This window comes from Leuciscus leuciscus (genome assembly GCF_965113295.1).
Source record: "Leuciscus leuciscus genome assembly, chromosome: 10".
In the NCBI taxonomy this organism is placed as follows: domain Eukaryota; kingdom Metazoa; phylum Chordata; class Actinopteri; order Cypriniformes; family Leuciscidae; genus Leuciscus; species Leuciscus leuciscus.
Window position 1 is genome coordinate 280,146 of NC_138734.1, and position 14,855 is coordinate 295,000.

A 14,855-nucleotide genomic window follows, 5' to 3' on the forward strand; every position below is an offset into this window, starting at 1 on the left:
TCACTGCTGTGGCAGTGGAGAATTAGCCGGAGAAACAGTTCCTGCAGGAGCAGAGGAGACATCACTGCTGTGGCAGTGGAGAAAATAGCCGGAGTAACAGAAAACCTGCAGGAGCAGAGGAGACATCACAGCTGTGGCAGGGGAGAAAATAGCCGGAGTAATAGAAAACCTGTGGGAGCAGAGGAGACATCACTGCTGTGGCAGTGGAGAAAATAGCCGGAGTAACAGAAAACCTGCAGGAGCAGAGGAGACATCATAGCTGTGGTAGGGGAGAAAAATAGCGAGAGAAACATAAATCCTGTGGGAGCAGGGGAGACACTGCAGTGGCAGTAAACAAGATAGCTAAGGGAACAGAGCTCCTGCGGGAGCAGAGGAGACATCACTGTTGCGGCAATGGAGAAAAAGCCGGAGTAAGATAAAACCTGTGGTAGCAGAAGAAAACATCACTGCTGCGGCAATGGAGCAAATAGCCAGAGTTACAGAGAACCTGTGGGAGCAGAGGAAACATCACTGCTATGGCAGAGGAAAAAATAGCCAGAGTAACATGAAACCAGGAAATGAGCTCCTGCAGTGTGTGGATGAGCAAAGGGAGGAGGAGAGTGGGGCTTGGAGAGCCGATGGTCATCTTTTTGTGCGTTAATCTAAGACGCGATGAAGAGGAAGTTAGAGATGAAATCCTTGCAGGATTATGCATTTCTGTTGTTTAAGTGGCCGAGCACAGATAACAGTTTGCTTAGAATGATATTGACTGTCTGAGAGGTGGACGAGATCCGAAAGTCCCATTTATTTATTTTTTGCCGTGAGGACTGGAGATCAACTGTGTTCAAATTAATGGCCAGGATTCGATGAGGCTGAACCCATGGTTTTAACCTGCGTTTGGAATCCAGAGCTTAGCCAAACTGTGCAGGGCTGAAAGATCAATTATTGAACGTTTGATGATTAACAACGTCAAAGTAAACTCTGATTTAGATAACGATTGTTCGTTTATCTGTTGCTCGTTTCTAAGGAGACAGCTTACGTAAAAGACGACGCTTTGCATGAATTTAGTTTAGGCACTTTGTGTTTGTTTAATTTTGTTTCATTTAAGGATCACTAAACTATTGGTGTGAAGCACATTGCTTGTACCCATATATAAAAACGTTTATGCTATAACTAAGTTTCTACGCGATTTATGCAGATAAATTGCAGGACATCGTTAACGATATAAGTTAGATTGAAGATTCTGAGCGCATGCGTTCAGCACGTAATGCACGAGGCCGCGAGCGAGCTACTGTAGGCCTACTTGTGAGTTTTAGCCACAAGAAAGCAGCGCGTTAATGACAGAAAATAATTTGGACCGACACCATTTAAAACGTGTTCCCCTCATTATAACTGAACAACTGAATGCGATGCGAAATTTAACCACGGAGCGGAGCACTCGCGGAGTTCAGCCAACGGGGTTGAGAGCGTAGGCTGGCCGACCGGTACTGAATCTGCGGCGCTGCTCTTTGAGGGCCTGCGGCTTCGGCCTAGAGCTTTCTGGGTGTTTCTCACTCATTTCTGCTTCGAGGTCTTGATTGTGGCATTTCTTTGAGGTTTAGAATCCAGTATTTCTGTCATTCTTTTGTCTTTTATGAATTTAATAAAGAACTCTGTCTCGTATTCTGTCCAAACACACCGCGTCATCTACGTCAGGTGACCTGTAAATGCGCAAAAACTGTTTCCATTGCAGTTTTGCGAAATATTCCTTTTTCGAATTTCCTGATAAACCTCCTCATGCGAGCGAAATTGACGTGTTTCCATTAAGCGCATTTTCAATTCGCGCAATTTGAAGGGTAGGCTAATGGAAACGCGGCTAGTGTCCCCCTCCGCCTCATTCACCACTCCACTTAATAGGGATTCCCCAATAATTGCCGCCAGTCTCTCATACAGAGGGGTCAGCTCCGGTGTCCCCTTTCCCCCACCCGTGGCAGACACACTCTGGCGATGGAGCGCTAGACGCTGTTTTGCATCGACTTTGATGTCCGACCATTTCTTTTTTATTTCGGCCACGGTCCGAGGTTGTGAGGCTGCAGCATTAACGGCGTCTGCAACCTTTTGCCACTCAAGTGCCTTTTTGGCATTAGTAACCCAGCTAACAATTTTATGTTCCCAGAACGTTCCCTCCAAACAACATTTTACTCCTCTTTTCCACCTCGCCAACGATAATTTCTACTTCACATTGAGTGAAGTTACGTTTCTTGGTTTTCCTCTCAGTGTTTGCCATGATTTCGCAATCGATGAATATTAACTCGTGGGCGTTTCACAGACTATTTATGGGCAACTATGGGCGTGACATGAAGCCGCAAAAGCTGCGCTACATTTAGAATTGATTTATTAAGGGAAAACTGCGTAGGATGTGCGTGCGCACGGTTTTATAAATCAGAATATTTCTGTGCGTACGCACGTCCTATGTTTCATCCGTACGCCACTTCTGACGCAAATCCTACGCAAAGTTTTATAAGTGAGGCCCTTGAACACGCAATCTTCTGATCTGGAATCAGATGCGCTATCGTTGTGTTCTCTAAAAGTAATTAATCCTCAATTTTTTATTTATTTATTATTATTTACAGATGCGTGTACATTTTCTATCTCTCCCAGTAATTTCTTACTGTGGGCCTGAATAGCCTAATGAATCTTTTTAGAAGTTAACTCTAACAATGCGAAACACAAGTAAAGAAACTGATTTCACAACTTCTGTCCACCCAGTAAATACACCAACTGACCTGCGATTTATGGGGGAAATCCAGTGCTTGCTTTCAGAAAAGTCCTCTTGCAGCAGCAGTCTCATTCTGAGGGTGTTTCAAAGCTGAGCCGGTCACGAATTTGGAGCTCTACAGAAACAGACACGCAGCATTTTCTTGACAGAATCCACTACACAAAGGCATTTATTAACATAATTAATGTATCCACTCAACGATTCAATGAAGACGATGAACCGAAGATACTCTATACTCCTTTCAATATTTATCTGTCAGGGTTATACAATGCTGGCTCAGGTGAGTTATATTAAGTATTCCATAAATAACAGAAAATTAGTGCTTTATTTTTGTGTAATTCAAGATTCTGTAACCTGAAAAAGAGCAAAGAGTAGGAGTTCACTATGATATTTGCTGTAAGCCGACTAACAGACCTGTCTCAGGACAAGACACAGTTAAATTCAATTGCTCAAGTCACGTTTCAGTACAAAGGAGTTCATTCAGAGTAGGTCAAGGGTTAAAGCTAAACGCATGTGTATGTCATTGTATTCTGGCAACTCTTTTATTATTATAATGCAGAACGAGATGATGGTATCAAATTATTCATAAGCTACTGCAAAAGTATCTTTTATTGTAAATGCATCTGATTTTATCTGAATTAGTAGGAAGCCTAACAGCGGCAACAGTCCAGGTTTATTCTTGTATGATAAAATATACAAAAATGAGTCCATATATCTTATCTTTGACATAAAATCTTCAAATAAAATTGTGAAAAGTCTTTCAGTCTGATAGACTGTGGCTTACTGTGTGACTATTGCACTACACAACCACTCTATTCAGAGGGATTTGAGGATAAACAACATGGAATGTTTTGATGTACTCTTAAAGAGAACACTGTTACCCCGAACATCCACAGCTTCTGTTACTGCCCACCACTACTAATGCGTCTCCAACACTGAGCTCTCTCAGTTAACCAGACGCTTTTCAAGAAGTCCAAATATTTATCCTGCTTACATAAGTCAAAAAGAAACAATAAAAGGAAATACAATCTTTGTCGTTTTAAGGAAAAAAACAAGCAATATTTCATGCTTAGATCAAGAAACTTTCGTGATAACGAGATCCATTGACACCAGTTACTGTGGAACATGAACCAACTGGAAGACATTATAGGAATCTAATATTTCTTCATCATTCAGACACTCTTTCTAGGGTCCTATATACCACTTTTCCAGACCATGTTTTCAGATTTGTCATTACTCTATGTATGCAGGTCCTTGTAATGAGAACCTGTGGACAAATAAATCTACTAGAGACGGTTGATGGAAATATATAAGGAGTTATCAATCCTTTGTTTTCCTTTTTACAGTAAGCCAAGCGAGGAACACTGCAGCTAAAGTTTTAATGTGCTTCACTTTTTACCTATACTGTAGTTTTTTGCTAATATTTATGATTAATGTCATTGAAGGAGATTAAAGTAATGTTCATACAGACAATGAATGCACAATGCAATGTTTTGAAAACTGGACAGCCTGTGTAACGTTATGACCATTTTGAAATTTGTGGGTTGGACTATGGACTATGTTGATGGTCCATTTTAGATATTTTACTATGAGTAACTGTGCAACTACATGTCAACTAGCAGTCATTAGAGTATTAGTAGCCTACTGTCTGCTTACTTAATTAGGTCATCATCACTTAATCAGACTAAGCTTTATACTTGACTTCTCGATCGTTTAAAAGAGAATGTCCTGATGCCGTTTGTTGAGGCTTTAGTGGATCTTTGCTGGAAGTTGTATTGATGAGACACAGAACCGGGTTGATGCTGAGACCTGAACCTGAATCTGAACCTTTGTGTTCTTAGACAGGGATGTTTAAACAGGAGGTGAGGGAGGTTATGGGTAAACGTTTCAATATTCTTATAATATTACTCTGAGCAGAGTTACAGGAGTTAGTAACGCACAGTAACATTCAGGGAAAATACAGCAAACACAGTTCACCTGAAATCCTGAGTAACCAAGTAGTTCTACAGTTTGTCTTAATACACAGGCAAAATATTACAAACTAACATATCATGTTTACACATTTCCATTCATTCTCAAGTGGTCATATGATGCATAGGAATAAAAAGGCCTTATTTGTCTGTTTAAGAGTGAATAAAGTTTAGTCCTTTCTAAACTCGCTTGGGTCGTAAAACGGGCTAATCTTGATGATGTTTCTTCGCTATGTTAAGCAGAGGTCCGGTTCTGAATCTGATTCCACAGACACCGGGCGCCGGGTCGCTTGCACTAGTGGATTCTTTATGAAATATAATGCCTGATCTCTTTTAGCCACGACAGCCTGTTTTACTATACTGGATGCTACCGTGTGGATCTGAACATGTTATGCAAAAACAGTCAATTCTGCGTCTGTGATGGTAATATGCATGTGTTTTTTTAGGACTGTCCCGGTAAGCGAGACCTACAGAACTCAATTCAACAGGTTCACAAACTGCTTTCATCACAGGAATCTTCATACTTGCAGAGTCTTCGTACTTTGAGGAAGAAACTCGACCTCCTGCATGACAGTGTTGCACGCCGGCCCGCTAAACCAAAGAACTGTAAGTAAATGACAGTTCAACCTGAATAACATGAGGCACACATGCTTCATTTAGTGTAAAGCGTGCACACTGTTTGTTGTTGTCTTCCACAGTCACTTGCCCTGAGCTGGAGCCTCCTGTGAACGGCAGAAAGCTGGGGAAGACTCTGTTCGCTGGCCATGAAGTGCACTTCATCTGTGACCCGGGCTTCGAGCTGCTGGGCTCCGAGACGAGACAGTGTAAAGACTCGCTCAGCTGGAGTGGACATCAGGCCGTCTGCAAAGGTGTCCGCACTTAAACACTCCTTTGTTCAGTCCATCTAAAGCCTCCTCAGTGCCACCTGTCTCTGAGGGGCAGTCGTCTCAGTCTGTGGCTGAAACATGGCTCTTTCTAGGAAACCAGGTGCATTTTCCTCTTGGTATTTTATGAAGTTGTAAAAATATGTGAAAGATTCTATCAGAAAAATAATGTCTAAATGCCATTTCAAGTTGAAATACACTATTTGGCCAAATGTTTGCGATACACCTGCTTCTAATTAACATGTTTGGCTATTGAAGTAACTCCACTGAAAACATCTTGATGCTCTAGAATGTCATTCTAGAGAACTCTGTGCTTTAGTGGAGGTCCTTTTCTCTTCCAGCATGTCAACACAAAGTGAAGTCCTAACAGAAATGATTTACAGAGTCTTGTAAGAACTTGACTAACCTATAAGACCAGACCCGAACCCCTGTTTAACACATAGATGCAGGTAAGTAGACTTAACTTTAGTGTGCATATGTGGTAATGATCGGTCAAAGACGACGCAGGCAATGAAGGACATGAAGAAGATCAGGATCTTAACAGTGTGTTCCCTTCTGAGACTAGAAAACCACTGAGCGTTTGCGGTGAGTAAATGCAGTACTTGATTGGTTGTGTTTGCAGGTGGATATTATTAGATGTGATTTGGCATATTTCAGTATGCTATATATTATTCATGTTGGATATATAATCCATGGAAATTTAAATAACTGGTAACCAGAAGGAACAGTGAACTGACGTCTACAGCTTTTCAACCCTTCTGCTTGATGTCAGTCATCGCATTGAGGAACAGCACGAGTTTAAGGAGTGCTTAGATTCAGTAACTCACTGTACGTTTAGTGTAAAGTACACATGGTGCAAAATAATATTGTGATACTGATAGTCATTAGACTGTCATTTACTCAACCTTATGTTGTTCCAAACCTGTATGCATATCTTTCTTCTGCAAAACACAAAGGACTGGTTAAGGTTAACATTTATTGAATAGACAAAAAGTAAAAGCTAAAAAGTCTTTGGAATGACATGAGGGTGAGGAAATAATGACAGAAGTGTTATTTTTGGGGGATAATCTATTTAAATACCCTTTAATTACTGAGTTTTACAGACTGAGTAGTAGTTTGTACGTCCCTTGTGTGAACCCTAGAGTTTAAGATCTTTCAAAAACGGCTGGTGGAAACCTTCCATCTTCTTGGTCATCACAACTATCTTTCTGTTCCACTCTAGAGAAGTTTTCTCTTGAAAACCTGTAAACTTCTCGAATGACATACTCTGTAATTTTATATAACTCTTTACATTTGTATTTAAAGGTGCTGTAAGCATGTTTTCAATGGACAAAATGTTGCCACTACCTGACAGATACAAAAGATGAACAAAAGCACGTGGACCGTCCATTCCAGCGGTCTAGAATTCAGCATTCTGTGATTTCAACTTTGTTGCAGCAGATTGTGGAGAGTCTTTGCTTTTCCAACATGTTAATTCTGTTGTGCACAAAACGAGGTCCATATAGACACGGCTTACTACACAAAGCCCAGACCTGACCCCTGAACACCATTGAGATGAGCGATGAGTGAGTGATGATGAGACGAGTGAGGTCTGACTGTTGATTATTTCAATTCAAAAGCATGAATTCCTGTCTTTACTGCTTTACAGCTTCCATTCTTCCACTAGATGTTGAACAAAGATTTGCTCCGTTCAGACACGCTCAGTGAGGTCAAGGGCTGGTTGTCCAGTTGATCCTGAAGGTGTTTGGTGAGATTCTCTGGGCTTTGGGCAGATCAGCCCAGTTCTTCTACACCAGACTTAAAGCACATGTATATGAACTTGTCTTGTGCTCAGAGACGTTGACATGCTGGAGCAGATAAAGACCTTCTCCAAACTGCTGAAGCACAGAATAGTGTAGAATGTCATCATATTGTGTAGCATCAAGACTTCGTTCATTCGAAGGGAGAATCACTGAAGCGGATGCAGTGAGGAAACACACATCTCTGTGACAGCGCTAAAGAAGAATCTGACCGAATTACATGGCTTACAGCAACTTTACCTTCTCGGTTATGGTTTTGCTTATAGACTCTGAATCCTCACTGTCTTTCTCTCCTCTCTAAGATATCGACGAGTGTCTGTCATCACCTTGTGCCAACGGAGGAACCTGTAGAGACGAGGTGAATGGATTCAGCTGTTTCTGTGCCCAGGGCTGGGCTGGACCGTCCTGCGACTCTCCAACGCCCACATGTTGGTTTGCATTTCATCAGAAGCCCCATTTTTGCCATAAAAAGATGTTACCAGGCCTATCAAAGAATAAACTTCTGAACCTCAGATGAATAAGAGACACACATGTTTAAACATCAGTAAATGTTGGTGTTTAAACACCAAAACTGCTGTAACAGAAACATATTTATCCTCCCTTAACCAGCTCTCAAAATATAGCCAGTGAAATTTGGCAAAACTGTAAAATGTTGTGTTAAACCCTTGAAAATCAAATTACAGTTTATGTTCAATCTCCACATGCCAAAATACACCTCAAGATATGTCTGCTGATCAATCAAAGGTGAAATATGATCCCGTCACATCACATATGGCTAGCATCCGTTCACACCCCTCAAACAGAGGCCGTTAGAGAGTATATTTGGGCATGTTCAGTAGTCCTTCATCTGGGATCAGGGCTGTAGAAACATTATAAACCTTCACCTTAGATCACACTTATTAATTAAAGGATATTTAAAAATCCCAAAAGTGTTTGCTTTCGCAAGTTGTTGTTTGTTTGAGTACTTGCACAAAAACACATTTTTATTTAATTATTTAATTATTAATGAACATTCCCTCTAGTCAGTGGCGGATCCCGGTCGAAGTCCTTTTCCCATCAAGCAGCAGTTCTGCAAAGTCCAAACACTCATCCACAGAATCTGACATTCCAGTAAAATTACAAAATATTGTGCAATCAGACGCACTTGTTCCTGATATACATGCTTTGACAAACAGCTGCAATTTTAATTCGATTGTTAAAAAAAAGGTTCTGTGACGGTTTCAAGACAGCAAGCAATAGCTCATGGCACTCAAGAGGTGTTTTTACTCGTACAAGAACTTGCATTTGTCTTAGTAAAATTGTCAGAGTGTATTGCTTGAATATATTCTCGGTGAGAACTTTTGACATTATTCTGTTTGACATTATTAAACATTATTTCTATACACTCTTTGCATGTGCATTGAGATGTGTTGAGCATAAACCAGGCTTCATGCTGAAATCTGAGGATTGTCTGACACTTTACCTGCTCTTGAAATCGGATTCTCTCTGCAGTTTTTGTGAACGTAATGAACACGTCCCCTGATGGCGAAGCCTCCTCCTTCCCTGAGTCCCACTCGTCCGCTTTCCTCCGCCAGCCCAGGTGTAGTCAGATCCAGGGAACGACACACTGCACCTGTGAGCTGGGGTTCTCCATCTCCGGTCGAGATAACAGCGTGTGCACAGGTGCGCTTCTTCAGCCATCACTGTCACCAAACACGCTCAAGGAAGACACTGTTTATTACTGGTCAAAGATTGAAATCCCATCTAAAGAGACCCGTACTGGTCAAGCTTAAAACTCAATCTCTCCCGTTATTTCGTGACGGGTCTTCGATGGCAAACACCCCATTTCTATTAGTCATGGCCACTTTATTCTTCACCAGCTTGTGATGGTTTTGGTCTCTGTCTTTGGGACCAGCGATGCTGATCTTTCCACTAGGGACACAAATACTCTTCTTCCGTCCAATGACGTGTTTGTTTCAACCTGCTCGTTCCTGTATGTTTTCTCCTAGACATAGATGAGTGTAAGCTGTTCCACATGGGGCAGGCGGGCCGTCTCTGCTTACACACTTGTGTTAACACTGCCGGTGGATACAGATGCTCCTGTCCTGCCGGTTACAACCTGACCCGTGATGGACGGAACTGCAAAGGTCATTCAGTAACAGCAAAAGATGCACTTGGGAAACACTACAGTCTCGATTCTGATCCTGTTTTTCCTTCCAGATATCGACGAGTGTGGATCCAGACAGAACAACTGCACACGTGACCAGCTCTGCATCAACACCTACGGGGGTTTTCAGTGTGTTACAGTGGAGTGTCCACAGATGAGGAACGCCAGCTACGCCAAAACCTCTCCAACGTAAGCAACAGTCTACGAAGCATCTTTATTTAAAGGGACGGTTTGGAGTAAAATCAATCTAGGGTCCTTTGCACCATGGCCTCGAGCCGAACACCCCCCCAGACGCCTTTTTTCCCATAAGCCATCCGGCTGATTTCTCTAAATAAGCTCTAACTTTAATAATGTTCAACCAAAGGAAAAAAGGCTTCTGGGGGGGGGGGGGTGTTCGGCTCGAGGTCATGGTGCAAAGGACCAAAGGTTGATTTTACTCCGAACCATCCCTTTTTAGTTAGTTAGTTAGTTTGGGATAGTTCACCCAAAAATTTTAATTAGCCCATGATTTACTGACCCTCGAGTCATCCTAGGTGTATATGACATTCTTCTTTCAGACGAACACAATCGGAGTTATATAAAAAAAATATCTTGGCTCTTTCAAGCTTTATAATGGCAGTGAATGGCCGTATGTTTTTTGAAGTCCATCAAAGTTCATCATTATTGACAGAAGTGAGAGGAAGAGGATCAGGCATGACTTTTTACTGCGCCGAGTCGAAGTATTCCCAAAAGTGCTATTCCGCCATACATTGTAGTTATCCTTTTTAACCCGCTTAGAAAAGCGCCACGTTTAATTTTGTGTCACCCTACTTGGTCGTATAACTACTCGTGTAACTGTTTTTAAATAGGGAAAACATTGATGTGTTTGGTCACTTCTAAATTCATTGCTGTTAGATACCATTGAATATACTGGGCTAAGCTAAGTGCTATCAAAGTGTCGCTGCGCGCCAGAGCAATTAAGTGCACACACTGAGATGAGAGAGGTATTTATCAACTCGTCTTAGATAAGGGAATAACATAGTTTAATATGAAAAAACGGTGGAGTATCCCTTTAATGATGGATAGATGCACTTTTATTATGGATAGATGCACTTTTATAAGATAAGATAAGATAAGAAAAACCTTTATTTGTCCCACAATGGGGAAATTACGGTTTGCAACAATAAGACAGGACAGAATAGATAAATGTACAGTTAGAAGATCAGTGCACAGAAGTCAGGTATAGCACACTATATGGGACATGTGATATAAATATAAATATAAAAATAATAAAATAAAATAAAATAGTCCAAAGTCAACAGTGTTCGTTGTACAGTCTGACGGCCGCTGGTAGGAAAGATCTGCGGTATCTCTCCCTCACACAGCGGGGATGGCGCAGCCTGTCACTGAAGCTACTCTCCAGGGCTGACAGAGTATAGTGCAGTGGGTGGGACTCATGGGTCAGCATAGCTGTCAATTTAGCCAAGACCCTTCTGTCTCCTACCTCCCTCACTGAGTCCAGCGGACAGCCCAGGACAGAGCTGGATTTCTTGATCACCTTATCCAACTTTTTCATGTCCCTCTCAGTAATGCTGCTGCTCCAGCAAGCCACAGCATAGAGGACTTTTATGATGGATAGATGCACTTTTATGATGGATAGAAGCACTTTTATCATGGATAGAAGAACTTTTATCATGGATAGATGCACTTTTATGATGGATAGATGCACTTTTATGATGAATAGATGCACTTTTACCATGGATAGATGCACTTTTATGATGGATAGATGCACTTTTATCACGGACAGATGCACTTTTATCATGGATAGATGCACTTTTATGATGGATAGATGCACTTTTATCATGGATAGATGCACTTTTATGATGGATAGATGCACTTTTATGATGGACAGATGCACTTTTATCATGGATAGATGCACTTTTATCATGGATAGATGCACTTTTATGATGGACAGAGGCACTTTTAAGATGGACAGATGCACTTTTATGATGGATAGATGCACTTTTATGATGGATAGATTCACTTTTATCATGGATAGATGCACTTTTATGATGGACAGATGCACTTTTAAGATGGACAGATGCACTTTTATGATGGATAGATTCACTTTTATGATGGATAGATGCACTTTTATGATGGATAGATGCACTTTTATGATGGACAGATGCACTTTTAAGATGGACAGATGCACTTTTATCATGGATAGATGCACTTTTATCATGGATAGATGCACTTTTATGATGGACAGATGCACTTTTAAGATGGACAGATTCACTTTTATGATGGATAGATGCACTTTTATGATGGACAGATGCACTTTTATGATGGATAGATGCACTTTTATGATGGATAGATGCACTTTTATGATGGATAGATGCACTTTTATCATGGATAGAAACACTTTAATCATGGATAGATGGACTTTTATCATGGATAGATGCACTTTGATGGACTTCAAAAAACATACGGATATGGATATTTTTCATACACAAACGCATGGCTTCGCTTCAGAAGGCCTTTATTAACCTGCCGGAGCCTGTGGCTGTGGAGCACTTTTATCATGGATAGATGCACTTTTATCATGGATATATGCACTTTTATCATGGATAGATGCACTTTTATCATGGATAGATGCACTTTGATGGACTTCAAAAAACATACAGCCATTCACTGGCATTATAAAGCTTGTAATCTTGTAAAAACATCGATCGTATTCGTCTGAAAGAAGAATGACATACACTAGGATGACTTGAGGGTGAGTAAATCATGGGCTAATTTTTTTTTTTTTTTAGAAAAGCCTTTTATGGCAAAATTTTTTATTTTAATGTTTCTGTTTTTACTCTGTTTTGCATTGTAGCACTTTGAGGTCATTGAATTGATGTAAAGTGCGATATAAATAAAATTTGTTATTATTATTATTATTATTATTTTGGGTGAATTATCCCTTTAAAACAAAGAAACCTGTGAAAGTGTTGTTGTGCTCTCAGGCGTTGCGAGAGGAACCCCTGCCTCGGGTCCAGCAGGACCTGCTCTCAGACGCCCGTCTCTGTGTCTCACCATCACTTGTCGGTGGTGTCCGGGCTCTCGGCTCCTCGGGTAGTGTTCCGGGTCTCCGCCGTGAGGATGATCGGAGACTCGCTGAGGTTCGCTCTGCTGGGAGGACGAGCTCGCCGGTTCTTCACCATGAGGCGCTCAGACCGTCAGACGGGGGAACTCCTGCTGACCCGTCCGGTTCTGGGCCCGGCCACACTGGACCTGCAGGTGGAGATGAGCGAGCTGGAGCGCGGAGAACTGCTGGGCCGATACATCACCAAAATCACCATCTTTGTCTCACCATATGAGTTTTAGAGTCAAGCTACAGAAGTTAATATCAAGAAGAAATCTGGCTAGGTAGTTTGTGCATTCTTGCATAGATTCTCCACCAAACAAATGTCCCAAAAAAAGAGCCAAAGTCTCAACTTTGATTAGCCGCGTTTCCATTACGCTTCAAATTGCGCACATTGAAATTGTGCATTGAAAATACGCCCAATGGAAACACGTTAATTTCGCAAAAACTCCCATATATCGCGGTGGTTTTTCAGGCAATTTGAAAGAGGAATATTTCGCAAAACTGCAATGTAAACAGTTGCTGCGTACTGACAGTCACCTGAGGTAGACGGTGCGGTGTGTCTGGACAGAAGACGAGACCGAGTTCTTTAAACTCATAAAAGACCAAATAATTATGTGAATACTGGATTCTAAATCAAGACCTTGAAGCAGATCTGAGGGAGAAACTCCCAGAAACTCCTCATATGAGCCGCTCACAAGAATAAGGGTCTTTCCTTGCCATTAATGCTTGGATAACACACATACGTCTCCTTCCATTAACACAAATGTCAGGGCTGGGATATATGTGAACCTACTGTACCAACGTCCGTTGCCATGATTTTTGGAATGACTTATCGTGAGAGGAAAAAATGACGTTTTAGTTGCATAACATCGGTTAATGGAAACGCCGTCATTGCACAATAGTTTTTAATTGCCATTTAGAAATTATCGCAAAAGTTGTGCGCAAATCTGTAATGGAAACGTGGCTATTGTCATCATACAACACATTAAAACAGTGTCTGTGAGTAGAGAGTTTCTCACAGCTCCTCTCTGGGTTTCACTCACATATTACTGGACCAATCAAATTAGAGGATCAGAACTGGTCTGGTAGAGTCATAACCTAATATTACTTTGCTTATAGCCAGACATGTTCATATAATGATGAATTTAGTTGTGCATTACAAAATAATTAATACAAGTGGGACCATAATCCCCTGTTGTCCTGTGTGTTGTTGTGTGCGTCATTGGCTGCGTTTACACTTGGCATTAACATGCGATCACCGGGATCGGGTCATTAGCCAATCAGGACATGGCGCATTTACATTTGTTCACATTAAGTAGCCTCTGTCTCTGGATAACTGATTGCACTTCTGTTTCCTGCATAATATTTAAATTAGGTCTGTGGCACGACACCAGATAAAGAGTAAAGATGATACAAATTAAACAATGTCCCAATTGCTTTCACTCACTTTACTTTCCTATGCAATCTCCAGTCTTAGATAAAAATAAGTTTTTTGAATGAAGGAATACTTCCAGAGTTGATCATACAAAAATCACTGAGTAGGCAAGGCAAGGCAAGGCAAGGCAAGTTTATTTATATAGCACATTTCATACACAATGGCAATTCAAAGTGCTTTACATAGAAGAAATTAAAATAATGAAAAGAAATAAGAATAATTAAAACAGTTTAGAAAAATAAAATAAAATACAGTACTTTTAAAAAATAAAAAAGAATATTTATTATAGATCTTTCTTTCAAAGGATTCCCTTAAGACTTAAATCTTTCAACCTTCTTTTAACCTTCAATCTTCTTACGACTTCCATCTATCAACTTTCCTTTAACTTTCTTTTCTCCCTCATTTACTCACACGTTCTTTTCACTTTCTTTAGCACTTTAGCACTGCGTTCACATTCTTTCTCAGACGAAAACTTTAATATCGTCATTTAAATACTGTTCTACTTTCAAACCCACATTAATCACTTTCACATTATCACCTTCTGAGTGGGCATTTACAGTTACGGGCTAAATGCCCTGCTGACATAGGAGAAATTAAAATAATTAAAAGAAATAAGAATAATTAAAACAGTTTAGAAAAATAGAGTAAAATACAGTACAGTACAAACAGTCGGACGAACAGCGGCACAGTGCTCATTCAGTAAATGCACAGCTAAACAGAAGTGTTTTGAGTCTGGATTTGAATGTGACCACTGTAGGAGCACATCTGATCTCTT

The 14,855-nt window shown here is 40.8% G+C and overlaps 1 protein-coding gene across 3 annotated transcripts in view; it reads left to right on the plus strand.

Annotated features, from left to right (window-relative positions):
* Nucleotides 1-2,791: 2,791 nt before the first annotated feature.
* Nucleotides 2,792-14,855, plus strand: part of LOC309507716 (fibulin-7) — a 13,131-nt gene continuing 1,067 nt past the window's right edge. Inside the window, exons 1-8 of one of the 3 annotated variants that reach the window (XM_082182057.1) lie at nucleotides 2,792-3,017; nucleotides 5,220-5,313; nucleotides 5,406-5,576; nucleotides 7,693-7,818; nucleotides 8,882-9,052; nucleotides 9,379-9,516; nucleotides 9,590-9,725; nucleotides 12,524-14,181. In XM_082182057.1, coding sequence (XP_082038183.1) covers nucleotides 2,922-3,017; nucleotides 5,220-5,313; nucleotides 5,406-5,576; nucleotides 7,693-7,818; nucleotides 8,882-9,052; nucleotides 9,379-9,516; nucleotides 9,590-9,725; nucleotides 12,524-12,884 — 1,293 coding nt within the window. In that variant the 5' untranslated portion in view covers nucleotides 2,792-2,921 and the 3' untranslated portion in view covers nucleotides 12,885-14,181. Of the gene's footprint in view, nucleotides 3,018-5,153; nucleotides 5,314-5,405; nucleotides 5,577-7,692; nucleotides 7,819-8,881; nucleotides 9,053-9,378; nucleotides 9,517-9,589; nucleotides 9,726-12,523; nucleotides 14,182-14,855 lie in introns of those variants that run through there. The other 2 variants (XM_082182056.1, XM_082182055.1) reach the window with 2 other exon arrangements.